The sequence below is a fragment of the Netta rufina genome (genome assembly GCF_964035555.1).
Source record: "Netta rufina genome assembly, chromosome: 8".
NCBI classification, from domain to species: Eukaryota; Metazoa; Chordata; class Aves; order Anseriformes; family Anatidae; genus Netta; species Netta rufina.
In genome coordinates, this window is record NC_140131.1 from 20,399,662 (window position 1) to 20,426,326 (window position 26,665).

General features: G+C 50.2%; 1 protein-coding gene across 3 annotated transcripts in view; it reads left to right on the forward strand.

Annotated features, from left to right (window-relative positions):
- RASAL2 (RAS protein activator like 2) overlaps positions 1-26,665 on the forward strand; it is a 174,783-nt gene that overhangs the window by 49,794 nt on the left and 98,324 nt on the right. For all 3 annotated transcript variants that reach the window (XM_084291410.1, XM_084291411.1, XM_084291412.1), the window contains exon 2: positions 25,273-25,400. In XM_084291410.1, coding sequence (XP_084147536.1) covers positions 25,273-25,400 — 128 coding nt within the window. The remainder of the gene's footprint in view (positions 1-25,272; positions 25,401-26,665) is intronic.

Consider the following 26,665-nt stretch of genomic DNA (forward strand, 5'->3'; position numbering starts at 1 on the left):
TAATGCTAAAGCTGGAGTACAGTTATATTTCAGGGTAGCAAATCTGCATTTTTTGCATAAATTACTTAAATATTTAGGAGCAGTGAGATATATGCTGTTAAACATGTCAAATCAGATGATTAAATGACTGGATTGTTAGGAAGAAAATAGTAATTTTCTGAAAAAGCTTAATGAATGATCTGGCACAATGAACTACAAACACACCAGAAAAAAAAAAACACACCCTTCTGAGAAAATTTGCCAGCCGAGGATCGCGTCTTTATGCAGCAGGTAATAAAGACAGGAGGCATGAGTGAAAATATTCCTGACTTTCTCAAGTGAATTGACAAGCTCCTTTCTTCCACGGCAATTATTTTACCTGCTGACAGCTGAGTGGGTGGCTCTCCGTGGTTAGGGATTTAGCAACGCGCTGGCAGTCACTGTTCAAGTTGATTTCTTTGTGATAGTCGGCCGTGCAAGCGCTTCCCAGGAAAAGCTGCTGCTCTGAAACGACTTCAGCTTCCACGCGTGGCCTGCGGAGCAAGGAGAGCGTTCAGCAGCGTGAATCGCCGCCTTGCATCTCACACAAGAAATGCTGAAGCCAACTGAAGCCGATTGTAACTGGGTGGCGTTGGATGAGAACAGATTTGTTTGGGCATCGCCTTCGCTATGGGTGATGTGGAGGAGGAGGGAAGGGTCCGGTTTGACTCGAAGCCCAGACTAACATTTTTGAGCGAGCAGCTTAAAAGAATTGTCTTCTTTGTAGACTAAGCAAACTTGTGCATCAGTGGTTTTATGTCAATAAACATGTGAGCCTTGCGTGCCCTTTTTAGAATTGCTTTGAGAAAAGACCATGTTACCCCATGCAGGACACAGTGAAATCCCTGCTAAGTTCGGCAGCTGGGTGACTGCTTTCTTGGAGCAAGACACGCGTTCATCTGAGCGGTGGCAACAAGAAAGCAAAAGGGAAATCAAAAGTGAGGACCCTTCTGACATTACTTGAACTTAAACTGTGCCTAAATCCACCTGCCAGAGTAACGTTGCCACAGCTGGTGGCAAGTTACCCGAGTCGAGCCGCTCCTGTTGGTCCCACCGAGTCCCCTGGTGCAGCACCTAGGTGCTTCCGAACCCTGTTGCCAAAAAGGCGCCTTGTATCAGCTCTCCGCTTGGTCGCTGTGTTTCAGCAGCAGCTAGAAAGCACGCTGAGAATCTCCAGCAAGCAAATCCCGGGAGGAGTTGAGCTACTGCAGTGCCTGTCTCTGTTTTCTGTCCTCCCCTGCCCTTCGGCGCTCCCAGCAGTCCATACAGATGTGCTAGTGGAAACTCACACAAGCGAGGCTTGCGGAGCTGACCAGAAACCTACCTCACGTTCTCAGTTTTCTCAGCTTATTATGGCCTGTGCCATGAGAGCAAACCACACTGTCGTCTGCTGGGTTTATCTGTACTTATTTCTGAAGTTCCATGAGGCCGGTTTTACCAGACTGACTAATTCAAAGCATTTGTTCATGGCGCTGCTGCCTCTTGAGGGGTCAAAGGCTCACCAAGGAAAAGCAGGAGCTGTTGCTGGAAGGGGTGGGTGACCAAGTACCGGTGGCTGAGGTCGAGCTCAGTGCCATGCTGGCCTCAGAGGCACGGCCCCACAGGCCTCTGTGCTCGGTGAAGGGGATCGAGGAGGAGAAACACTGCTGGCTGTGGGTGAGCCTTACGTCGGGAATTATTTACAAGACCTTAAGCCATACAAGTCCGTGGGACCAGGTGGGCTGCCTCAAGGGGGGATCAGCAGCCCCTGGGATCGAGAAACAGAGAAATGTTTCCTGGTCTGCCTGGAGAAGAGCCAGCTTGCTTCTTCCCCAGTGAATTCTCCACCAGCGTTTTGCTCAGGTACATTTTGCCACCGAGGACACGTGCGCTGAGCAGCACGACTTCCTGCAGAGCAGGAGAGGCAGCTTGGGTGCTTTCGATGCTGAGTTGGTATCGCAGTGTCCGAGCTGGCCGAGTGTCTGAGGTGGGTGAAACTCCTTGAACCAGGCAACTTTACTCAGCCACTTCTCTTGCTTCAAAGTGAGAACGCAGCTTGCTGCTGAATAGAGAACTGATTTCTCCGCGTGGTGCAGGTCTTGGGTAACTGCGTCCTTGTTTCGGGGAGCAGTGACACCCTTTTCCCAGTGCATGCAGAAGTGAGGAAGTTTTGCATCTGCAGCTGTCAGGAATGTGCTTTGGCTGATGAATGCCGTCGAAGCTTAAAGGCGAGATCCCATAGCGGGCCGGTTAAGCTTTATTGGTCTGCCAGACCAGATTATCATTTTATTTAACCAGAGAAGTAGTTTTCATTGTCACTTGATTGCCAAGGGTCTGTCAGCATTTCCATTATAAACCCCCTATTTTCAGGGATTTGAGTAGACTTGAGATTTAAGTGTTCTGCTCTGAAACTTGGCAAGCGTGGTCTGAGTTCACCAGCAGATATTTTCTTTATGAGATTTTAAAATAGTCAGCTGTTTCTTAAATTGTAGAGAAGGCAAGGGTGTTTTTTTTTTTCCTCTTGGTTAAACAGATAGGATTATTTTTTCCACCCTGCTTATTCCAACGAGATTTATCAAAACAAAACCCTATTCTCTTGTTTAAAGAAAGAAAGAAAAAAGAAGAAGACAAATATGCCCACTGTCAAGTTCTGTTTGCCAGCAGATCATGCCTCAAAGCTTTCCCAATCTCTGCTTCGGTGTGTGGTTGATGAAGTCCCACCCACCCTCTCTGCCCTTTTTCTCCTCCCCTTCACTTCTCTCCCTTTGGTGTATTTACACTCTCACTATATTAAGTTGCAGCATTTCTTCTCCCCCCTTTGCCTTGCTCCGGGAAGCTTCCAGCACCCGGTTCTGAGCAAGCTGGGTGTTTCACTTCTCTCTAAAAGGAAACTCTGGGGCCTTCCTAAGTGATCCAACGTACCCGTGGTAAATATCAGCTCCAGGAATTGTCTTTCTGTTGTGTGTTGCTCTATTTGGTGTATTTACTGCTTCACTGAAGGACGTGTGCATTGCTCTCAGTGTGACTATTGCAATTTCTGAGACTTTGGTGCGACTTTGAGTGAAGGACTTTCACAGTCGTCTTTTTTTTTTTTTTATTTTAACCAAATCTTTGATGTTGACTGAAGAAAAGTGAAGTGTGATTGGTGCAGAACACCACTGTGGCTTTTCATGGCTGGGCTCTTTTAGTCATTTCCTGAGAGCTTGGTGCAGAAGGGCGACAATGCAGGAAGCGGCAGCAGGCTCGGCGAGGCTGCGCGTGCTGCTGGAGGTGAGGGCTTGTCCCTGCTGCTGAGATGTAGAAGTACCTGGCGCTGGGGCTGATGCTCCTCGGGGAGAGCCTCCGCTGTCCTTCACAGCGGTGAAGAGCATGATTTGGGCACCAAAAGCTGAAATCCAAGAGCAGGAAAATGAGTGCTTTTAAAAAGTACTATAGTCTCTCTCCCAGGACCTTTAGAAGATCCTTGTCGGAACAAGATGCTGGCACGGCTACCCTGAAGGAGTATCACTGGTACCACCAAATGAAAAGCAAGAAGACGAATAAACAAACGGCCTCGGACCCCGAGAAGGCGCTCGGAGCGTACAGGTGGCAGACACATCCGCGGCTGCCCTGGAAGATAAGCAAAAGAGCGCGCTCCTGCAGCCTCAGAGGGGAAGGCAACGACCCGAGCCTTGTCAAAAGTTCTGCAAGCGTGGATGCTGCCAGCACTGATGACCTCCACAAAGAGCCAGCGGAGATGCTTTTCCAGGCGAGGACCAGGTCGCTGCGGGTTCCCTTCAACCGCTCTCTGTCCGAACCCGTGCCGCACTCTGCGGCCAGGAGCACAAAGCCCTTCCTGCAAGCCGTGCGCTCGGTGGACTGCGAGCAGCAGGGCTACTTCGTCCGTGGCATCTTCTCCACTCTCTCAAGCGGCTTTTCAAGGATAATAAATCGAAGGGGGGAGCCTGTCAGTGGGTCACTGGGCGAGTGGAAGGCAGATGATAATCAAATCGATCCGGCCACAGGTAACGGGCTCTGTTTTGTTTTGTTCTCCTTGTGTTACAGGTGTCTATAGTTATTCTTTGGGATATGCCATCATTGTTGAAACTGGTTTTGAACTTGGTGTTTATTAACATGAGATTTGCAACTTTCTGCTGTTCTACCTTAATTTTAAAAAAAATGGCTAAGGAGAAAAAAAAAGGCCTTTCCTGATTAGGGAAGTGGTGTGATGTTTTGGCATGTACTTAAAAACCTGCAGGTCCCTTTAAAACAGATGTCTTGGAGGAAGCAGAAGCATTGCTCTCCAAAATGAACTGCGTGTGTGGTGTGCGCAGTCCTGCGAGCGCAGCAGCCTCGGAGGAGCTGTCGTGCACTGATGGATATATCAAGCCTGCTACTGTAAATGGAGTACTAGGGGGAGAGCGAAAGAGAAATAAAGCTGTCGTTTAACCAGTGCTCAAGGCAGTGGAACGGATCTACTTCCTCATACCAGATTCAGAGTTTTGTAATCAATCAGCTAAATTGATGTCTGCTCTGTGTTAGATGCCAGGGACGGCAGTGCTGGGAAGGTTTAGCCAGCCGGGATTGAGGTCAGCAGGATGCCAGGCCGAGATTCCCTTTCAGTCTGCCCTGCTGCTAACAATGCTCATCAAGTGTGTGTGTGTGGGGGGGGAAATGGGAAGAAGGAATTTGCCTTCTGTTCTCTCAGGTCTTTTGTGCAACTTCTTCATGGGCTCCCCAGTCTGAACTGAGCGACTGCAGATGCATTGGGGGAAAAAAAAAAAAAAAAAAAAAAAGGTTAAATTTAGAATAAAAACAAAAATAAACCTCCCTTCGCCCCGAAGACTCAGCACTTTCCAGAGTCCTCCAGATTATCTTATTAAAACCTGATAACATCTGGATCTAGTTAAAACTGCTGGAGAAGTCATCCATAATAAAAAATAAATAAATTCATCTTGCTGTTATTACTAGGAAACACTCTGTCCGCATGGGTGCTGGGTCTCAGCCACAGTGGCTCGTCTCTTACAGGGTTGTGTTTGGTGCTAGGAGCAGTCACATTGCTCTAAACCAAGAACAAGTGGCCAAAGAGGAGGAATAACGCAGAAGGACCATCTCCCCTGGCATCCCAGGGTTTGTTCAAAGCAGCCACGTACGGTCTGTGACTTGTATTCCTCCACGACCTTGCTCGGTTGGAATTTGGCTTGATGCTGCTTGTTGAATCTCGTGGCATACGTGGAAAAAGGGAAGACAGAGGGTTGCTTTATTGCTGTTCTTGAAGGCAGCTGTGTTAAGGGGTTGGTTTGATATTAGGAACAAGGATTTCCACTGCAGGCTTCTGCTGTTGTTGAGAGCTCCTGGGAGGCAGAGGTATTATTGCGAGCTCCCTGGGAAGGTTTGTTTGGTCCTTTCCGCCCACCAGCATACGTCAGCAAGCTATATTGGGAAGGTATTCTGTAGGACATGAGCATTTTGCATTAAAATCGTACAATCTCTGAAGGGTAGGGCATGCTGTGGTTGCTTTTTTCTTGGTCCTGATGCGCTTTGATACCGAATGATTCTCTAATAATTCATACGAGCTGTTAGCTGGCTAGGTTGTTGGGGTCTCTGCTTCTGGTAGTGTGAAAAGGGAACAGTGGAAAAGGATTATTTGTGAGAAGCTACATGTCGATTACGGGACAAATACAGAGCCTTCTGGCTCTTGGACCCCGAAACCTCTGCCCGAGCCAGCCGAAGGTGGTTTCACAAAGAGCCTCGCAGTTCAGGAACTGAGAGAAAACAATGGGACTCAAGGTAAAAGCCAAACCCTCTCGAGGGAGGAAGTCATAGCTGGGAAGGTGCCTGGGGAAGCGAGGCTGTGCGGGCACCTACAACATCTGAACCAGCCGGGCCCTGCTTCTTGGAGGCTTACCCCCTGCTCCTCGAGCAGACAACAGCTGGACTCTAAGAGAACTCGTTTGCCCCCAAAGACGTGCTGCCTTGTGGGGTTTATAGACACAGGACAGTGAGTTGCTGGCCTCGGGATGTTGGCCCTGCTGGGTCAGCCCTGCCCCAGCGAGCCTGAGAGCTGGCGGCACCACCGGGAGCTGGACAACAGAAAGGGAGAGAAATGTAACTCGCCTGTCCTGCCTCCTGTTGAGGAATAAATCCAAGGAAATGGGTTGTTCTCCTGTCCAAGAGGCAGGATTTAGGAATCCTGCTGTTAAGCTCCGTGGTCTGCCCAGACTTCCGCCTTGCGCAGAGGCAGTGTGAGCCACGGGGTCTCTCCAAAGCATGCAGGCGCTTTAACTTGGAAGGGCTGCAGTGAAAGTGTCCCGGGAAACATCTGGTTGGACAGAATTTCTTGTTGCTGTGACCCAGAACCAAGGAGGACCTTGCCTGGGGTGTTAAATACACAGCCCGAGAGGAGAGGCATGCTTTGGGGTTGAACCGAGAACCTGCAGGCATGCTGTCCGCCTTCTGTCCAAGCAGCCCAGCCCTTTCCTTACTCTTCATTAAAACCCTTTCCACTTCCTCTGAAACAGTTGCAGATTATCAGCTTAAAAGGAAGAGAAAGGAGTCTTCCTCCTGGAGCGTGCCTGCCCTGCCGTGCTCGGCCTTACCTCTGCGCTGGGGTCGCGGCGCTGGGACCTCGGCGTGGGCTCGGGGAGTTTGCTGCTGACCTTTGGAGAGCAGGGGCAGAGCAGTTCCCTTCTTCCAGAACCGGTTACCTCCCAAAAGAGGGTTGGTTGTTTCTTTTGGCAGCATGCGGAGGGAAGTGGGATTTAAAAAAATAATAATAATAAAAAAAATCTGGATAAATATTTTCCAGTTGGTCTCACAGTCTAGGAAGCATGTTCAGACGCTGCTTCATCGCTCCTTGGCTGCAGAAATCCCTCCTGGATCGGTGCAGGCATCCTCTTGGGCGAGGAGGGACGCCGAACCTGCGGAGAGCTGGCTCCTGCTGCGTGTGCTCGCTCCCCGGGGACGCTGCAGCTTCTCCCCTCCGTGCTGCTTGGGAGCAGCTTTTGGTGCGTGTGCCCTGGCTTCTGAGCACTTCCACACCCAGGCGTTTCGCACAAGCCTTTAAATTGGCATGTGCAAAGCCCCGAGTGAGAAGGACTTGGGCTCAGTACGCAGTTATTATTTATACCATCGTTAATTAAAGAGCACTTTAATTTCTAGCAGATGTACCAGCTCGAGGAAAGAGAAGTAGCACTCTGATAAGCTTAATGGTTGTGAACACACCAAGATTTCTTTAGGAACGAGATAAGGAAGGAGCTGTGCAGACAACTCAAAGCCTTGGATCCAAGGGTTGTGGGTGAGCTGCTGCACTCGCTTTTATTTTGTTTCTATCTATGAGTATTGCCAGTGACCCTTCAACTCTGTTAAGAGTAGATTTGTGAGAGACTTCCCAGATAACATGTATTTCACTGCTCCTTATCTAGATCTCAGGGCAATGCAAGTTTAATTGGAGATTGATGACAAAATAACTCTTCAGTAGAATCAATTACCTGTATCTTCAGTGGCTATCTCTTGGGGGAGGGAGAAGGTAAACACTGATTTCTTGCAGTTGACATGCATTTGTCTTCCACACTCACTCTACACTTGGGATTTTTATGGTGACGCTTCCCACAGGATTATTTCCTTTACTTTCTTCACCCTGGGTAAAGATCTGTTTCTTCAGTATTTTAATTTTATGCTCTAAATCATTTTAGAGGTTTTTTGTACTTAGGCTGAGAGAGTGTAGTTTCTATCCTTGCTTTTCTGGAATTGTTCTTTTGTTATTTCTTACAGTTCACTGAAGTTACTCAAACGTGGTGCTCTTTTTAGTACCATCTAGGTTGATTGAATTCTTAGTTTTGTATCTTTCCATATAAACTTCTGTGGAGAGAATCTGCATTTTCACACTTATAACTCAAATTATAGCCAAGGCATTTTGGTTTCTTCAGTGATTCCCCAAACATGGAACTATTTCTTCTGTCTGCAGTGGGAATTCAGCGTTACTCATTGAGGCAGCTTTTCAAATGTTCATGTTTCCAGAAGTGCTTTCTCATTTTAGAAGTGCTCCTACTGACTCATGTTCCCCCGCACCCCCGGTTCGCTTTTTCTGTGGAGCAGTTTATTTTTGGTGGGGTTTTTATTAGCGAACCTCTACACAATTGAGCTCTCCGTGTAACTCACACGCCCATTGACGCGCTGTGTAAATGCCACTTTATCTGCACCCTGCCGTGTTCCTACGTTTGGCTGCAAGGTGCAGGCTCGGTGTTTGCAGTCATTAACCTTTAATTGCCAGAACAGCTTCAGGACGGCTGTTCAGACCTAGGCCACATCAAAATGACTGAAGCTTTTTCGGAGAGTGACAGTTATGGGAGCAGCAGTCTGCAGCCGAGTATCGCTCTGGTTTTCAAGCTGTGGTGTGTCTTCGTGGGGCTAAATGCTGTGGTGCGTGGTGTACTGAAAGCTGCAGAGGGGTGGGATGCACCGGGGAGCGTTCCTGGCATTTCACAGCTTCGGATACGGATCCCACTTCTTCCCCCCAAGGATTTCCTTCGGATCTTGACCCATGTGCCTTGCTCAGCACGACGCCGTATCGTTTACTGTGGGTAATAGGCTAATGCTATGCAGATGAATGTTTATGATTTCAACAGAAAACAATTAGCGACAATATCTGAGGCTAATAAAATTACAGTCATCCGGCGCTAATTATGCTTAACAAAGGGTGTCTCTGGGCAGGTAGTTGCGCTCATTTCAGCTCTGGCTGTTGATTTTCCTCCTCCTTAATCCCAGACCGTTTTGTCTGAAGCCAGAAATTAACATCCACCGGGATGAATGAGGACATTTTTATTTGTGAGGACTTTCCTGACTCATGAAATGATGACGAGGGAATGGCAGAGTCTTGCATTCCAGGTTGCTTTTTGCTGCTCTTGGGGTCTGTGCCTGTGTTTTCGCTCCTTGTGCGGAGCGTGCTGATAACCTGTGCTTGCAGTACTGTTACCTGTGGTTACGTTGGTCATGAGAAATTATTACGTGGGAATTACCGTGAGGGTAAGTGTGTCCTAGAGATGTCCCCTGGCTGTTCTTTGCAGGGAGACAGGGCTTGAAGAGATGCAGCTTTCACAGAAACAGCTAAGGAGTGGAGGTGTGGGGATTAGGAGAAAGGGCTCTCAGCAAACTAGAGATTTCAGATTGTGGTGGGAGAAGCTTTTCCTTTGATTCCAGGCCAGACGGGGCCGAGAGGAAGCAGCCGGAGGAGGAAGAACAGCCTTTGCTGTGCAGAGGAGGAGCTACGTCTGGCGAGCAGTTGGACTGGGAGCCTTTGGCCAAGTTTCACGTCCTGCCTGCCCAGTCCCCGGAAAGAGGAGCTCCGGGGCGAGAGCCAGGGGGCAGGAGCAGTGCACGGTCTGGGGACAGCCCCGGCAGCCTGTCCTCGCCCTTAGCCCCACAGAGCAGCCAGCCCAGGTGTGGGAGGCGTGCAGAAGACAGCGGAAAGAAATGGTGTTAGACTTCTCTCAAAATGCTGTATTTGTCTTAAAGATGAACATAAAACGCAGCTGTCGAAGCGTGCTGAAAGGGGAACTTCGCACAGCGGCTCAGCTCTTCTGGAAAACCCTGAGGTTTTGCCACTCCAGTAATGGGAACCTTAACTCTTGGAGGCATTTAGAGCCTGTGGCCAGAGGGCAAATTCGGCCAGGGTGAAGCTGCCTTCAGGCAGAGCTCCCTGCTTTGCGTTGCCCCAGCGCTGCCGGTAATGGAGCTTGGTGCAAGCTGAGAATTGCCGGTGTGCTTACACAACCAGCACTTCCTAGGCACATTGACCCTTTTTTCTTAAAATAACAAACCCAGAGGAAAGTATTTGTTTTAGGTCTTTGTTTCATTTTTCCAAATAACGAATGGTGTACATCTGTAAGGCTAACAGCGCTTGATTTAGGACTCAAAGCAATGGCATGTTAGAAGTAAACAAACGTGCACAAGATTATCTCCGTGCTCTTATTTATAGCGTTACTTGATCGCTTGCTTCAACTAATTAACTTGTTTTATTTAGCCTTATGCTTTCTGTGCTGATACTTTGGGGGTAGTTACTCAAAAGACTCTCTAGGCTCTTCTGAAATAAATACTTCATAATCCTGTAAAACATCACTTGTTTTAAAGGAAGCTGTTTACATAAATAACAAGCTAATGCATGAACCTCTTGACATGTTAGCATTGAAACCAACTGTCCCCTGCGTGGTTTTGTTCTTACTACGAGGGAAGCTGAAGCCAGACATCTGGTCCTCTGTGGGCAGGAGAATGCTGTGCTAGTTACAGGGCTGCTCGTCTGAATGGAGTCAGAAAACATTGTGTACAGAGGGGGTGAAGAAAATGACTGAAAGAGAGGTTTTGAAGAGGCTTCGGTTTTGGAGAGCAGGCGTTCTCCCGCTCTGTTCCTTGTGGGGGCATGCTGGTTGTTTGAGTGTGTGCATCTGGTGTAGGAGCATCCCTCCCAAAGCTGCTCCTGGGGAAAGTGGCGCAGAAAGGGGCGAAGTTCCTGCCGGTGGTGTGTGAGAGCAGGGAGCGAGCGAGGGCGTTTTTCCAGCTCCAGAGCAGTGTTTGTCAGCTCTCGCCATGCTTTGCTGTCAGTGCTGTCTGTAGGTTGGAGACCTCGGGGATCAGCTGTGTTGTGGTTTTATGGCTCCTCCCTTCAGTGAGATCTGAGTTCTTACTCCTGAGCTGGTTTATTTGCAGAGCTCTCAGATCCCTCTCCCCTCATCACAGCCAAATCCCTGTCTCTAGGTGAAACGCAAGGAGCTACGCTGCCAAGTCCAGCGGCAGGCTGTAAGCAGACCTGCTTGGACACCTCGGGGCTCAGTGCGTTTCCCCAGGAAAAGCAAAAGCCCCTTTTCAATGCAGTCACTTCTGGGGCGATTCTCCTCAGACAGTTGCTGACTGACACAGATGCTTTGGCGTGTGGTTTTGATGAATTACCACTGAAAAGCCTGCCAAGCTTCTGATACTTGCTCCGCATCTCCATCCACCTCGTGGCTCCTGCCGGCTGCACGTGAGGAATGGCTCTGTCGCGACACTGCTGGGAGTGTTTTGGGCTGCCTGGCGAGGGCTGGCTTCTGGCTGCACTGCTGTGGCCACAGGCTTCCTGTCAGCCCGGCTGCTGCCTGATACAAACACAAGTATGGTTTCGGCCACAAGTCTTGAAATGATGGTCCTTGCCTCTATGCAGCTTCCTATGCACCTTCTTGAACGACACCGGGACTTGGTTTAATCAAAACAGGGTGAAGTTTGGGCAAGGAACGGAAAAGAAATGAGTAGCTGTCCTGGGTCTGCTGTGAAGGAACCGAGATGTCTGTCTCCTGGTTTTCGTGGCTGCAGACCACGACGTCCGTGTCTCACTGTCATGTGCAGGGTTGACTCCTGTTCCCTGTTTGTCGGCAGCGGAGCTGACCTGGGTCACTGAAGGCTTTTAATTAACCCGGAGGGCTCGCAGAAGGCATGAGGCACGCGGGGAAGTGCTGAGTGCTCCTCTGGTGCGGGTTAGGGCGGGAGGTGAGGCCCTGGAGGCTCTGCGGTGGTAGGCAGTGGCAGCTTCATTTATCTTGCACTGTTAAAACCTCATCGAGAGGAACTGGCTGGGCTATTCACCCTGGTGCTTCGGAAAACCAAGTGGGAAGGCGCTGGATGTGACTTGTAAGGCACGAGCAAACCAGTGAGCCCCAGTAAAGCATTAAGCAGAACCATCTTTTGGTGCTGGAGAGACAAGTCCTGCACGTGTCCAACCCCAGGTGGGTGCCTCCCTACGGCTCCGTGGTGCCCAGTAGGTGCCTGCGAGCGTGAGCGGGGCCGGGTGGACATCACTGCATCCCTGCCCTGTGCTGCCTCCAGATCGGGGTCCCCCCTGTCCAACACTGAGCTCATCACTGATTTTTCTCCCTTCCCAGGGAGACGTGGTGCCTGCAGCCGCTGTGGAGCTGTGCTAACGAGGTGGTTCTCGGCTGCTTTATCCAGCAGCAGGGAGCTGTGTGCAGGCTGCAGCACAACCTGGTTGTGGTGAGAGGTCCTTTTATCTCCTGCTTACATAGGCTGCAATAGCTGCAGAAGGGAAGAAAATCCTTCCAGGAAATAGATATTTATTTTTTCTTCTTCGCTGTAGGGTTTCTTCGGAGCTTTCTGTGAACGCTGCGTGCCCACAAACAAAAGTGAAGGCCTGTACATGTGGTCGTAAGATGCCATGGGGTTTGTCTGGGGGAAATTATTTGCGTACAGCAGGCGTTTTGAGTTACTTTGACAGAAGAAGTGAATGGCTGCGATGCATGAATTGAGAAATTGGCGTTAGGGCTGTGACCGAAACAAACTGGCTGTGCACATGTGTGAGGCTGGGAACTGGGCCTCAGCCCCCAGACCCCCCCCCCCAGCTCTGTGCTCTCGCTTCTAATGCTGGCCTGTCTGTCTCCGAAATGGGTGGTTTTGTCTGCCGAGGCAGTAGGGGACAAAGTCTGCAGACAAGGAGGAAATACCCATGTGCAGCATGTGCTGGCGGCATCTGATTTGAACGTGCTCGAAGGGGAATCACGCGCTCGTTTGGACGCAGGTGGATTTATTTTAACGGCAGGACTCCAGGTAGGAGAGCTACGTGGGAACAGGCACGTGGGCTCAGAGAGGAATGCACACTACAAAAGGTAGGAGGAAGAAAAATGTCTTATTGTCCCTACATAGAAAGGACTTGCCCTGGCCGAGTCACGCGTTTCTGAGCTGTCAAGTACGTGGAGGAAAAAAACGTGACAGCACAGAGCCAGCCCCCAGCAGGCTGAATTAAACACACACATAGCAGTCTGCGCTCCGAATAACTCCTGCATGGGTATGTAATTTAAAAGAGAAATGCTTTCAGGGTGATGATAGGTTTTGTCTACATCTGTAATGTCTCATTTGTCTGTGGATGCCCAGCAGCCTTCGCTTTGTTTATTCAAAGAGGAGCAAACATGAGGCTGAGTGTACTTCCCAATGATCGGTGGGAATCAACATAAAAAATGCAGGTCTTTATAAAATATATATGGACACAGATACACGCTTAGCAAGGTTTGCTGGATTGATTGCTCCTAAACCTAGAGCTTGACTCCTCTTAAGCGCAGAGGATTCCCAAGGAGACAGTCGTAGCCCAGGGACAGTGGAGCGTGGCCACTGATGGATAAAATAAAATTCAAGCCTGTTTGCATTTTAATGGACCTTAATCACATGAGGGCTCAGGAAAGAAAAAAATAGATATTTTTATTCTGTTCATTATTGGTCTGATTGCTTCAGGCCTAGCGAAACTGGGCAGCAAAATATCATTTTTGGTTCTTGTACTGCTGTTAAAGAGGATTTTCCAAAGAAAAGGGATGTGCATTATCATCATTAGTCACCGAGAGCAGAACAAACAGTGCTGGTCTGTAGATGTGGCAGGGAAAGCAGAGCTGCAAGTTTTTGGCAAACTAAGTAGCGAGGAGGAAATGAGCAAGATGCCATGCATGGTTTTTATCACCAGAGATTTACAAAAATAAGTTTGACATCCGTCAGGGGCTGGGGGTAGGGTACCATCCGGCTCCAGCAGCATGGAGGCAGCACGGTCTGCCTTCGACAGCCTCAAACTCTCGAAAAAGGCAGCTCTGCCTTAAGCCCTCGCTCTCCAGGGCTGCCTCTCATCTGTTGGTCGCTTCTGCTGATCGTGATGGGATCCTCAGGCACATTTTGAAGGCTCTTGCTTTGTTCTGCTGGCATAGCCCGGGTCTGCCCAGGTCACCACTCCCTCCTGCTGCTCGTCCCGTCCGTAGCAGCAGGCACATTCATCCCCCCATCCCCAAACACGGGTTTTTGTCCAGAGTATGGTGCAAAGACCAGCTAAGCAGGGTGTTTGGGGATAATGCAGTCATTTAAAAAAAAAAAAAAAAAAAGGCAGGAGTGGAGGGTGTTTAAAATGCCAAGGTATTTTATGTAACGGGCAGAAAATAGAGAAGCCCAAGTTTTTGCCCCGTATTTTCTTTTGTTGTATCGCTAAGTGGATGTTTGTGTCTGTTTATACTCTGGTTTCGTGTGTGCTTTGAAATCTCATTGTGCTCGGAGGTGGAAAGTTGGCTGCTTCAGTAAAGGCACGTTAAGGACAGCTATCTACAGTAGCTGGAAGGAAATGCTTCTCAAACTTATTGTCCGAGTTGGTTCGAGTTAAGTCTCTTGGGTACGTGAACTTTCCTTACCTTCCCCACCCATCTTCTGGCAGCAAACAATTCTTCGTATTGCGACTTAAAAATTAATACATGGAATAAATCCGCGCTGCCCCTGTAAGTTGTTTCCCAAAAGCAGTGACGTGAGTCTCAGGAGCAGCTCAGAAAGCACTTGTGTCGGTAACTCCCTCTGGAGATGGGGGGAGTGCCATGAAGCAGTACAACAACCCTGTCCAAACTGGATGAAAATGATCATGTTGATGTAAAGATTCCTTCTGCCCTCCTAGTCTGGTCGGATTTACTGTTACAAAATGCAGTAGCACGGCAGGATTGCTAATGAGATGTTATCAGGGCTGCTTCTGCAAGGTTGTGACCTGTGCGTTTCTGTTTCCTACTGCTGAAGGAAAGAAATTTTCTTGTGACTTGTTTGTCTTCCTTACTGGGCTCACTTGGTCTCCTTCAAGGATTGTGGAGATGAGCACCTGTGATTTTACCCTGATAAAAGGGGGTTGGGGATCTGCTGGGGGAGCTTCGTGATGTCCATTTGCAAAGTGCACGGCACGGAAACATTTGGGAACGGGTGCGTGTTGGTGCTGAGGTGATTGGCGGCGTTAGCACTAAGCATGAGAGAAATCAACACTACAGAGTGAATAGTGGGAGGTTTCTCCTTGCACGCTTGATGTTTTGCAGGTTTTGGAATGGAGCAGGAGCAGCACGGGCTCCGGGGTAGAGGGGATGTGGGGTTGGTTGCCTTTATCTGGGGCAGCCTCGCCTGCCCGAGAGAGGAGGAAACGTATTACATAGAGGGAAAACCCAGCGGGTCCGAGAATACCTGAAATACTGCACCCTAGCTACAGATCCCCTTTAATTAACCAGACCTTCATCAAAGGAGACGTTAATCACGCTCATTTGTGTTTGCCAAAAGCCGAGGAAACCTGCTCCTCCTGTTCTGGGGGGACCTGGGAGCCTGGATCTCCGCGCTGCCGAGGGCCCCGCCGAGCTGGCCTGCACAGGGCTCCTCCCTGACACTGCCTTAGCCCAGCGCGTGCACGTTCTCTGCCCTGGCACTGGTATTTCTCCTCATGTTGCCTCTTTCCTGCACAATTACTTTGCTTCAACATCCCACAGAGTAGACGAGAAGAAAGAAATCACCTGCTGCCTTCTGGAAATTCCGAAGGAAATTGGAAACTGCACTTGGATTTGCAAATGTTCAGGCCTTGTGGCGACACTGAGAGCGATGCTCCCTGAGTCAGGAAGCTCCCGAGCCCTCGTGGGAGCCAGCAGCTCCATCTCCTGCCTCGACCAAACTGGCTGTGACCTCCTGAGGTGTAACCAAAGGGAGATGCATCTCCCAAAGCCAACTTTCCCTCCCTGGGAGGAGATACAAGAGCAGGGTGAATTTACGAGGGGAAGCAAGCCTGGTGCTACCTTCAGCTGGGGGTTTGAACGTAGAGCTGGAAAAAAGTCATTACCTCTGAGCACTGGGTTGAGTGTGGGACTCAGGTTATTTGCAACATGGCATCTCTTTGTATAAAGCTGGATACGGCTCAGAATTGCCACCACGTCCATGTATGATCCAGTCGTCCTCCTCTTCCGAGTGTTTTGCGCCTGAAGCATCTTTAAAGGATGAAAAAGTTCGGTCCTTTGTATGGTAGCAATGCAGTGCTACGGCACAAAGACTCCTCAGACATCAGGGATAGAAATGGAACGAGGAGTGTGCTGGTGCTTTTTCTGGGGGGTGTTTGTGTGTTTCAGTAGGTCCAATCGATTAATCAGTGTCTAATGGCTGCTTCTAGGTTCTGGAAACACTCTGCAGGAGCCAAAGGGAAGGGGAGTGGGTCTTTTTCGATAGCATGAGGGGTTACTGGGAGACTTCTGCTACTTTTGAATCCTTTGGGATGGTCCCTTACGAAGTCATTGGCTTCAAGTTGTTAAATAAGAAAGCGAAGCTTCGCCTCTGTACCTGAGCAACCTGGTGGATTAGAACTGAGTGTCCTGCGAACTCTTCTGCAGGGAAACTACGCTCCTAGGTCTGTGAAATGCCAGCTGTGGGCAAAAATCTTCTGAGCCAGCCCCCTCCAACCAAAAAAAAAGGAGATGCCCTGATCACTCGTGTGTGCTCAGGCTTGAAGAAATGTTCAGGTGGCACACTGGGAGGTTACACGTAGCTAAAGGAGAAGAGCAGGAAGAGCGGCAGCAGCACTGGCAGAGGAGTGAGCACCGAAGGCTCCCAGGTCTAAGGGAGCACTCCACACAGGTTTGTGGTTGTTCCACCCCCTGAACTCCTCTGTCCCATCCCAAAACCCACAGCCACACAGAGGTTTGGGTTTTCAGACCACAGGGGCTGTGCTTCTGTAGAGGTATGCTTAAGGGGAGGGGAATTCAGCAGTCGTGGCACTGCTCTGAGAAGTTAGTTTTTGGGCCGAGATCAGTGGCACCGAATGCATCGGTTTTCTTGAAGGAAAGCTGAAGGCAAAGGCTTCTAAAGGAAAAAGCCTGCGTGGTGCAACACAGGCTGCCTTAAAGACGGTGTTTGTTTTCTGGTTGCTCACCTTGAGCTTGTTGTGGTCACTCTCCTACCACCTCGGGTATGCCTGCGGCTTGTTCTTTTCCCAGAAATGCTCCTCAACCTGGCCTAGCCCCGTGCCTCCCTCCCTTTTCTTGCCAGAAGGAGGCAAAAGGGTCTTGAAAGAAAAGCCTCAGCGGTGAGCAGAGCCGCGTGTTGGGGGCAGAAAGGATAGAAACAGCTTTCACCAAACTTTTTTTTTTCTTTTTTTTTTTTTCCACAGCTGCCTTGGGCTGAGGTCCTCCTTTTTAAGTTGAGGATGCTTTTCCTCAGTCTCCTTCCTGCACTGCTGCAGGCCGGCTGTGAAGACCAAAGATTTAAGAGGGAGCAGAGCAGGCGGGGTGCTCGCCGCTGGAGGGGCTGTGGGATGGAGCTGAGGCCGGGTGAGAGTGAGCATTACAGGGGGAAGGGCACAGAGCCGGGTGAGAAAAGGAGCATGCATAAATTAAGAGGGAAAACTGCAGCTTTTTCTCCCAAGAATAATTAACTTTTCTGCTATTCTTCATTTTCCAGTTGCTTAAACCTCTCACGAAAGCCTCTCCTTGCTTTAGGGAGAAGTGTCACTTGAGACTCTTCTCCGAACTTGGCAGCTTGGCAACAGGGGCATGTAATCTTTCATAATCCTCTCTTCAGGTTTGTAATATCCATTTCTGTCTGGAGCTTCCAAGGCGTTTTGTAGGGCAAGCGGGAATTTAGCGGAGAGAAATGCACACTTAATATTCAGGAGCAAAGACGAGTGGGCCTGGGTGAAGAATGAGACCTGAATAAGAGGGAAGGAAAAACCTGCTCGGTATTGTCGGCGGGGTCACAGCCGTGGCTTTGAGCAACCGCGTGCGGGCGGCTTGAACCCCTCGGTGCCCTGGGAACCAAGCTGGTTTTTCCCCGGCTTGCAGCTTCTCTGGGGGTGATGTCATGGGAGCGACGGAGCCCTGCAAGGAGCTGCCCGTCTGCGGGCCGGGCCCAACCTGCAGCACACCTGCGTGCTCCGGGAGGTTCCCACCGGGGCTGGGTTTTGCTGTTGGCTTCCCCTCGCCATCGCGGCGCGATGCGGTGCTCCTGGCCCGGGTCCACCCGGGGAGGTGCTGATTTCTCATCCTCCGCGCTGTGTCTCCCAAACCTGGCTGAGAAAAGGAGCAGAGGGGGAGAGGCTCGGCTCAATTACCCCTCCGTACGCTCAGCGATCGGCTAGGCGCCGCGTAAGGAGCTTAGAGGAGCTCAGCAGCGTTCAAGCTAATTGGCAGCTTTAAAGTGCTATTAAGAGCTTCCACACCTTTTGCTCAGAGAAGCGGCGTGGTGACAGTGAGCTGGTGCAGCTTGCTGCGCTCTAATCAGAATTACCCTCCCAGACCAATTTTAGCTTTTCGCTTAATTTTGCTTCCCATGCTCTCTCCTTAGCTCATTTGCAGGAAAGCTCCAAGCTGTTGGCTCGCTCAGCATCTGCTAGCTGAGCTCCTCGTAAGATTTTAAGACTTGCGGTTTCTCTTCTGGAATGACTCCACGCTTTTCCCTTCTGAAAAAGAAATCTCAGCTCTCAGGGCTGCGTCCTTGTGGCCTGACTGAATTTGGGTCCTCTGGCTTGTGCTCGGGTACTGGGAGCACACAAACGGTAGGGGCCGAGGGTGGTAAATGTGCTAGGAGGTCTTGGGAAGGCTTGGTTTTGAGTTGTGTGTGTTACGGGGAAACGAGGGTGGAAATCTTGGCGAGTCTCTAACACAGTCTCAGCCTTGGTGTGAAAACTACTGAGCTTTTGATACGCAAATGGTGATACTGCAAGTTCAGGGCAGATGTTTTAGGGCAGACCAAGTTAAATTGGCAGAGCCATCTGGGAGCTCAGCTGGGTGAGCGAGCTCGCTGCAGCCGTCTCTGTGCAAACAAGTCACATCTCCCCTGCTGCAGGAATGGAGGGATGGGAGCAACGTCACCACGAGGAGAGGCAGCAAGAATCCATCCTTCTGGACGATGCCAGGTTCATTAAACAATACCATTCTGTCATGTTTTTTGTTTCGTATTGAGGTGAGATTGTTGTGCCTGGAGAATTGGGAGCAGGAAGGCAAACCTGCCACTGCCCCTCCTCAGGTCTCACCAGAGCTTTTTGGCAGCTGGTGGAATAAAGCTGTGCCCTCGCCTCTTTGCAGAAGAGATGCACAGCCCTCGTTCAGAAGGGGAAAAGCTCAAAACCCAGCTCCTGGGCAGTGAGCAGCAGATACCTTCAGGCTTCTCATCTCTAAACGTTGAGATTTCCTTTGCCATAGGCAGCACAGGGATGGTAGGGATGGGAAACATGCACCAAGTGCACAAATTATCATCGTGGTGGTTTCCGCGAGGGTACGGGGCATGAAGACTGCACCTGATGGACCAACTTTTTCATGAACACGTGGCTGATGAGATTCTCCAGCGGGCTGATGGAAAACCAATTTTTTTAGGCTGTGCTTGATCACTACCACTCAATAAAACAGCAGTGGAAAGTTAATAGGTTACTACTGCAAGGTTGGCCAACACGAGAAGAATTAAAGATCTTGTAAAGAATTTGTGTCGCGGTGCCAAAGGTGTTGGAATCTGAGAAAGTCCTGGTGCTGCTCACGGGCTCTGCCAGCTTCTAAAACACCGTTTTCACCTATTTAAACCTTTTCTGGCTTTGTCCTGTCTAGAATGGGTTTTCCAGGTAGCGTTTTGGCTGTAACCAGTTGGTGCAAGAGCTCTTGCAATCACTGAAATTTGATGGTTTGGCTGAGCTTTCTGACCTCCTGCCCTTGCTCTTAGGTTTCCATGCGAGGATTCGGTTATCGCTGCACGCAGCCGCCAGAGGAGAGCAAATGGGTTTTGCTGAACCGAGGGCTCATCGCTGCGTGTGTGCCAAAGGTTGTTGAGTGTGGCTGTTAAAGATACCGGGAAGAATTCACACTAGATGCTTACCTCTGTAGTAAATCCTATGTAAATGACGTGCCTCTCATCCCGAAGGGTCTGCTCGTGCTTTCTGTGTGTAAGACAACACAGCTACTTCCCCACAGGTCTTTTTCCAGCCGTGAAAATGCAGGTAGCTCCTAAATGGTGTGCAGCCATGCCACACTGATCAAGAGAGAGTGAGCCATGCTCTGCCTCACAGTAGCTACAAGGCAGTTCCTAGAAAACCTGCAGCCACTTCACTGCCTGGGCCTTGATTTCAAATAAAATGGCAGAATTAATAGTTTCATGTCTGCCATGTGCACTGGCCGTATCTCTAGGTATATTGTGATTCACAGAAGAATTAATCACCCCTGAGAGCATTGTTTTCTCTGGCTCGGTAGCGTGTGAGTCTGCTCATCCGAGTTACGCCACGTAGCATGTGCTGAATTTCCTCTGCACAGTTACCTGATCAGGCGTGAGCACCGTGTGCTCCCCGCTGGGACGTGAAGGATGAGAGCCCGTGCGTCTTCTGGTGGGATCACGCCTGGGTCAGAAGCGTGGCCAGAAACCATTGCTTCGAGTTGGGAGCTGAACTTTGAGAAATGGGAAATGCAAACACAAGCTGAATATATATCTGCGTGAGAGAAAGTGGAAGTTGTCTTGGTCGTGCTTTCCCAAGCAGACCCCTGGTAGGTGCTGAGAGGTCAGCAGTCCCCTCACAGCTGAGTGGGGCTGCTCTGATGCTCTCCAAATCTCTACTCCCTGTTAAATCCCGACCCCACAGACCTCGGTGTGAGCACAGCACAGCGCTCTGAAATAGCCGCTTGCACGCAGCCATGTGCCGTCGAGCCGTGCCGTGTACGTTCCCCTGCGCCGGTGCCTTGTGCAGAAATCCTGCCTCGTTGCAAGATGCAGGTTTGAGGGAACGGGACGTGTTGAGACACAGTGTGTCTCCGCTTCTGCCGTATCTTTCCCTTGAATCACTGCCTTCATCAGCTTTTAGAGATGGTGCAAGTTCGGCGAAGGCCTTTTAATTGCCGCTCGTCTGTCGTGAAGCGTCACGTCAGTAGTCAGGCTTGAAGTCTCAGCTTCTGTTCAGCGGCTTGATAAAGCTTCGAGCTGATGATTATTCAACCCGAGCTGCCTGCTCGTGCACATTTGTGTAGGTTGGGGTACTGACAAGCTCTCAGACGACAGCATTTACCTAAAGCTCTCCAAGTCTTGTCTCTATGGCAAGTACATAAAGCCGCACGGAAACACTGACAGACCTGTTGTCAGAAGGTGTTAGGGCTCCTTCTAATCTTTCTCTTCAGGGGAAAGCACACAAACTTGGCCACTCTGTTAGTTACTCAGCTGCTTGGCAGCTCCTCCTTGGAAACGCGAGGAGCAGAATACGGACCCTAATAAAGTCGACGAAAATTTGGCAAGGGCTTCAGAAAGCCCTCGATTTCGCCCCAGGAAGAGCGTGGCTCAGGAAAGGGGCTTTGGCACATGCCAGGGTTGCTCTTGTCATCGCTGGGATGGAGGTTTGCTTTTGTGTGGTTATTGATGGTAGGCAGAGTGCTTGTTGGCAAAAGGAGCTGGAGACATGGATTTACCTTTAATGTAGTTTTTTTGGCCTGATTTCTGCAGATTCTGTAGTTTTCAGGAGTTGATGCCCCCCTTCTGTTTCAGCAGAGCTGTTGGGGACTAAGTGCTGCTGGAACACTTGACATCGCTTGGAAATAATTTTCTGATTCTGCCCACTGACTGGAAAGTACTCTCCGCTTGTGAATGCGTTTGGAAGTTGCTTTTGTTTGTGTTTTTTTTTTTTTTTTAATTGTTGCATAGTTGCAATGGAAGATTCAGAAATGTTCCCATCTGATAGCGCTCGTACTGCTCCCTCAGCTGCCATCAGCTTTCAGAAAATGTTTTGGCCCTTTCCGTGGGGATGGGCTTGGCACTGGCTCCTTCTTTCCATGTTTCCATGTTCCCAACCAACACCTTTATCTGAAATGCCGCCGCAGCACGACTGTTCCCTTTTTTTTGCCTTTTTTCCTCTATTTTTTTTTTTTTTCCTTCATTAGCTCTGTAGTTGATAATAAGGTACAAGTTGTCATTTGGCTGAGAGAAAGGGAGCTTTGTGGATATTTATAAAGTGCCTGATGGCATTTCAGTGCCCCGAGGAAAAACAGCCCAGCTTCAAACCTTCGGCCGTGCCAGGCGGGCAGCGCTGCTCCTCTCAGGGCGTCAGGGGAGGATGCACAGAGGAGGGGATTTTTTCCAAGCTGTTACTTAACTGCCATTAGCATTTGTAGGCACATAAGGCATGACCTTTATTCCGTGTATAGGCTGACTGATCTGCTTTCTTGAATGCCTCATTGTCATAGGGCCGAAGGGAGCGGGTTGCAGCAGACCAGGGGAGGAAGGAAGGACGTCTTCTCCCCGCTGTGTGCTCAGGTGTGGGGCTGCCTGAGCCCGTCCCACACACGTCTGCAGGCTTGGAGCTTTTGGGTGTGCCTGCCTCATCTCTTCCCCAGCCCCTGTCCAGAATGAAGTACTTGCATTCGTTGGCGAGTTATCCCCGGGCAAAGGCTTTGTATGAACCTATAGACAGTGCTGTATGAGCTGGCAGAGGATAACCCCGAGGTGACTTTCAGCCTTGCCCTGAAGCTAAGTGGGCCCGCACACTAGTGGACCTTGGTGATCCGATCAGCGGTGCTAAATCAGGTTTCTAGGGCATTAGTGGAAGGGATTGGTAGGTTTTATTCCATTCACATGAAAACTTGGGACCAAGAATGTAAAATGAAGACTAAATGTGAAACCAGAAAACAAAACACAGTTTGTGAAGCAACTGGGTGTATACATGATACTGTGTGAAGTCCCAAAGAGCTTCAGTCTAAACCTGTAGAACCCCTCGGGGTGAGTTTTGGGGTTACAGCTGTTGCAAGGGGCTCTGAAGAGGTCTGCTTGGGCAGGCTAGCTGAGATTTGGTTTAAACAGGGAGATAAGCTGCTAGGCATAGACACACCAGAGCTTTCACTGTGATTTCTGTTGCGGGCAGCTTCCTTGTGAGCTCCCCTCTGGTGTGCGAGACGTGCTTTTGTACCATCAGCCCTGGGGAGAGGGCCGGGGGTACCGGGTACCTCAGGAACCCACCGTGCTCTGCTCCTCTGGGTGGAAGACTGTGGGGGCGGCGGGGCTGTGTCCCGCTGTGCGATCAGAAGGGTGCCAGCACACCAGATATTAACGCCGGGCCGTGACTGACAGCTCCAGGCACCGCGACGGCACTGCGCTGCCAGCAGGCTGCAGAAAGCTCTTCTGACGTAGCCAGCCCGCTTGGCAGCAGAGCCGGGGCTGGCCCGCAGCGCCCGATGACTCAGTCAGGTCCCGAAGTTGTTATTGCGGTGGAAGGAGCCGTGCTGTTCTTTAATCCCTTTGTGCAGCCCCGCAGATCAATCGGGTGGTATGCTGCCAAGGCCTGTAGTTAGCAGAAATTATAATGCAAAAGTCTTTGGGGGCTGGACAAGTCGTGACTGTTAGGTTCTGCTGGGGGTGCAGGAGGGTTTCCTTGTGTCGGGAGAAAGCTGGCTTTCCTTCCTGAGGGGCTGGAGCCCCCGAGCTCTGGGCTTCGCCTCTGGTGCACGCTCACGGCTGGGATCCGGGGCTTCGTCCTCGCCCTGCAGCCTGCTTGCAGGCCCGGAGCCTGCAGGCCTCGCTTGGGCTTGTTGAGGCACGGGCTGGGTTCCTCTGCTGCTCTTGGGGAAACCAAGGGCTAAGCAGGAGCAGCAGCATTTATATTCTGCGTCTGGTTCGGTTTGGGGCTGGGAGCCGCCATAAACGTGAGCTGCAGGTACGCCAAAAGCCTACCTCAGGAGCGAGTGTCTCTGAGGTGGCTGAAGCCATGGGTGACTCCTGAGAGAGTCTCCTGTGCCCCAGCAGCTGGCACAGCCATGCTTTTGCTTCACAGCAGCCCTGGTGGTTTCCCTGGGCTGTGCCCGTACCAAGCCGGCTTTGGGGCAGCCGGGAGAGGCGCAGAGCTGCCCCGAATGGCAGCGCCCCTCAGGCCAGGCAGCGCAGTGTGCGGCCTGCCTCTGAACCTCAGGTTCCCGTCTGAATTATCTCATCCGAAATCAAGGAAACAGAGGTGAATTTCAATATTGTGCAGAGCGGCAGGAGCGATGCATTCCTTTGCTTTTTCTTCCTTACCCGTGTCAGATTGCACGTCTCAGGTATTCCTCTGAACCACCACAGGACTCCGAACACATCACGGGGCGTAACTGGGTTTTTACTTCCCCAGCTTTAGGAGCAGACGCATGCCTCTTGGTGCTGGGGCAAAGCTGCCGTGTGGAGGAGGAGAGTGGGGAGAAGCTGCGGTTTTGGGAGCCATGAGGTGGGATTGGGAGCACCACGGCTGCACCTGGCCGAGCACCCAGGGTCAAGCTGGGATCCTGCTTGGGCTCCAAGGGCTCCCTGCAGCCGGGCGGGCGCTGGGTGCCTGAGGATTCACTGGCCTCTAGCGGTGACTGCAGGCAGCAGTCACAGCAAGCATCTTCTGAGCCTTGTGCCACTGCAGGTTTATGGACAAGCTCTGCAGAACACCTCAAGCGGGTTTTCAACGCTCTTTTTGCCTGCTGGGCTCCTCAAATGGGAGGAGATCCCGGGCTCCTGCACAGCAAGGGTGAGCTGCTGGCAGTGGATTTGCTTTTTGTGGTTCGGGGGCTTCAGGAGGCTGCAGAGCACAGCCTGAGAGCGACTGGTGCTCACTTAGATCGGGGCAAAGAGAGGGGTGTAAAACTTGAGTGCAGGATAAAAGTGAGGCTCGATGTTACAGATCATGTGGAACGTGGAACTTCAGAGATTGACTTCAAACTGTTTTCTGAAGTTGTATACGTCGTGCTACCAATGGCTCTGTTGCATACATCCCCTTTGTATTACTCCTGTGGCGTTTCGGTCTCCTGTAAAGAGTTTTTTTCAGTGAGTTGCCTGCTCAGTTGAATTCCTCGGGCTGCCTTCTTTGTAACCAGCCTGCTTGGAGCACTGACAGGGTGCCTTGCACAACGAGGTGTGGCGCTCCAGCCTGAAAGACCTAAAGCAAATCGACTTTTTATTTATTTATTTATTTTTGTCGCTGTGGTGGCTGTGACTGAATGGAAATGCTGGAAGACTCCCATCTGCCACAGCTTTACCAAACAGCTTCCTGCCATAGGAGTGCTACTAAGCCCTTCCCAGTGAAATGCCCGTCCCTTTGGACTTTCCCTCCCTTCTTCAAGCCTGCCTGCCTTGCTCCCAGTCTCTCTTCCTGTGCCTCTCTGCCCTAAGTCTCAATAATCCGGTTTGTTAAGAGTTTGGGTACGCTCAGGGCCCATACTTTTGTGAAGGGAACAGAGGAAAGATGGAGCTTGCATGAGGCTCTTGGTCTGCTCTTGGTTATATTTCAGTCTTAAGCAACAGCATTTATATTCTTCTCGGGCATTGCCATTTTCGTAAGTCATGCTCTAGATAACTAAGTACTCCCGGTGTACCTCACGTTGCGTTCCCCACGGGTGCCTCCCAGGATTAGCAGTTTGTCTTTTAATACGCTGAGCCAGGCGCTGCTGAGTACAGATTGCAGCTCTGGTGTGCAGCTTGCTGCAGAACCACAGAAGCGAAGGAGGGCGGGTAATGACACACGCTAATGACTCCGGGATCCCGGTTTTCTGTTCGCAGATGTGAAAGGACCACCTACGCACAGGCTGTCCTGCGGCCAGTCCCCCTACACCGATACGACAACATGGGAGAGGAAATACTGCATCCTGACCGACAGCCAGCTGGTGCTGCTCAACAGGGAGAAAGAGGTGAGAGGAACGCACGTAGGCCACACAGCCCATGCCTGTTGGCCTTGGTTGGTGAAATGGGAAGGCCATTTCTTCATCTCCTCCTTTTTGTTGTTGTTAGTGATGAGCGTGAAAGGAGGGAGCTAACCTATTCTGCGTGTAGGGATAGCAGTAGCACTCACAGTCATAATCTAGCTGGCCCAGATGCCGGTTGCATGGAAGAGGTGACAGCAAACTGTGTGCATCTGCCACTCCTTGCTGGAGTTCTTTGCCCTGCATTTACCTCTGCCACTCCATCTTTCTGCATTATTGCTGCTTTTAATGGTAAGTAAAGCCACCGTGGCTTTGTAAACCTATCTCCTCGCATCAGTGCGGACATGAGCTTGGGAAATGGGACGTCGGTGGTGGCTGTGTTAAAGCGCCGAGCTGCAGCGTCCAGCACTGTACAGTCATCCTTCCTGCAGTCAGAAGGCAAATTGTTTGAGGCAAAGGTTTGCCCTCTCTCTAGCTAAATGTAGCAAACAGGATTGGGTGGCCCTTGGCATGGAATACGCAAAGCTATTGCAACCATCTTTGCCTTAATTATAAAATTACTGTGTGTGTGTGTATATATAGCATGTAGGACCGGGCGTTGTGCCGTGGTATGAAGGTAATGTCCGTGTGGTTAAAGAATAGGCACATTTCAGTTGATTGAAACGTTTTGAACAAATAAATGCTGATAAGTTCCCTCTCGTAGGTTACACCTCAATATGTTTTTTCTTGTTATATTTGATGTCTGTGGACTCTCACACATACGTTGGCGTTAGAAGTTGATAATATTTCTGGGTTTGTTTGCTCAATTACTCTGCTATAGATTTACCCTGTTTAAATATTTCAAGATAAAGCAGGAATGATTTCAAATCACTGAAGCAGATTTTATTTTATATAAATGTCCATGAGTTTGACTCTAATCCCGTAGCTTCCTACCTATTGAACATAACCTAAATTTCTGCTTTTTTCTTTATTCTTTGCAATCTTCTGTATATGGCTGGGCACAGCCTGAGCTTATTATACCTGTTGCTGGCATAGCACTGAATGTTATCCGTCTTGAGCTGTGATCAGGTGTGTCTACAAAGGTTGAAATATTTCCCTTCATAGGGAGAGTGGGAGGAAAAGGTTTAGAGAAGGACTTTAGTTATTAGAAGGGAACAACATCAATGCTAATTTATAGGAGAGGTGATCAAATGCAGGGAAAATGGAAGACCCATATCATAATGTTTGTTTACTACATCATTCTTTTTCTAGTC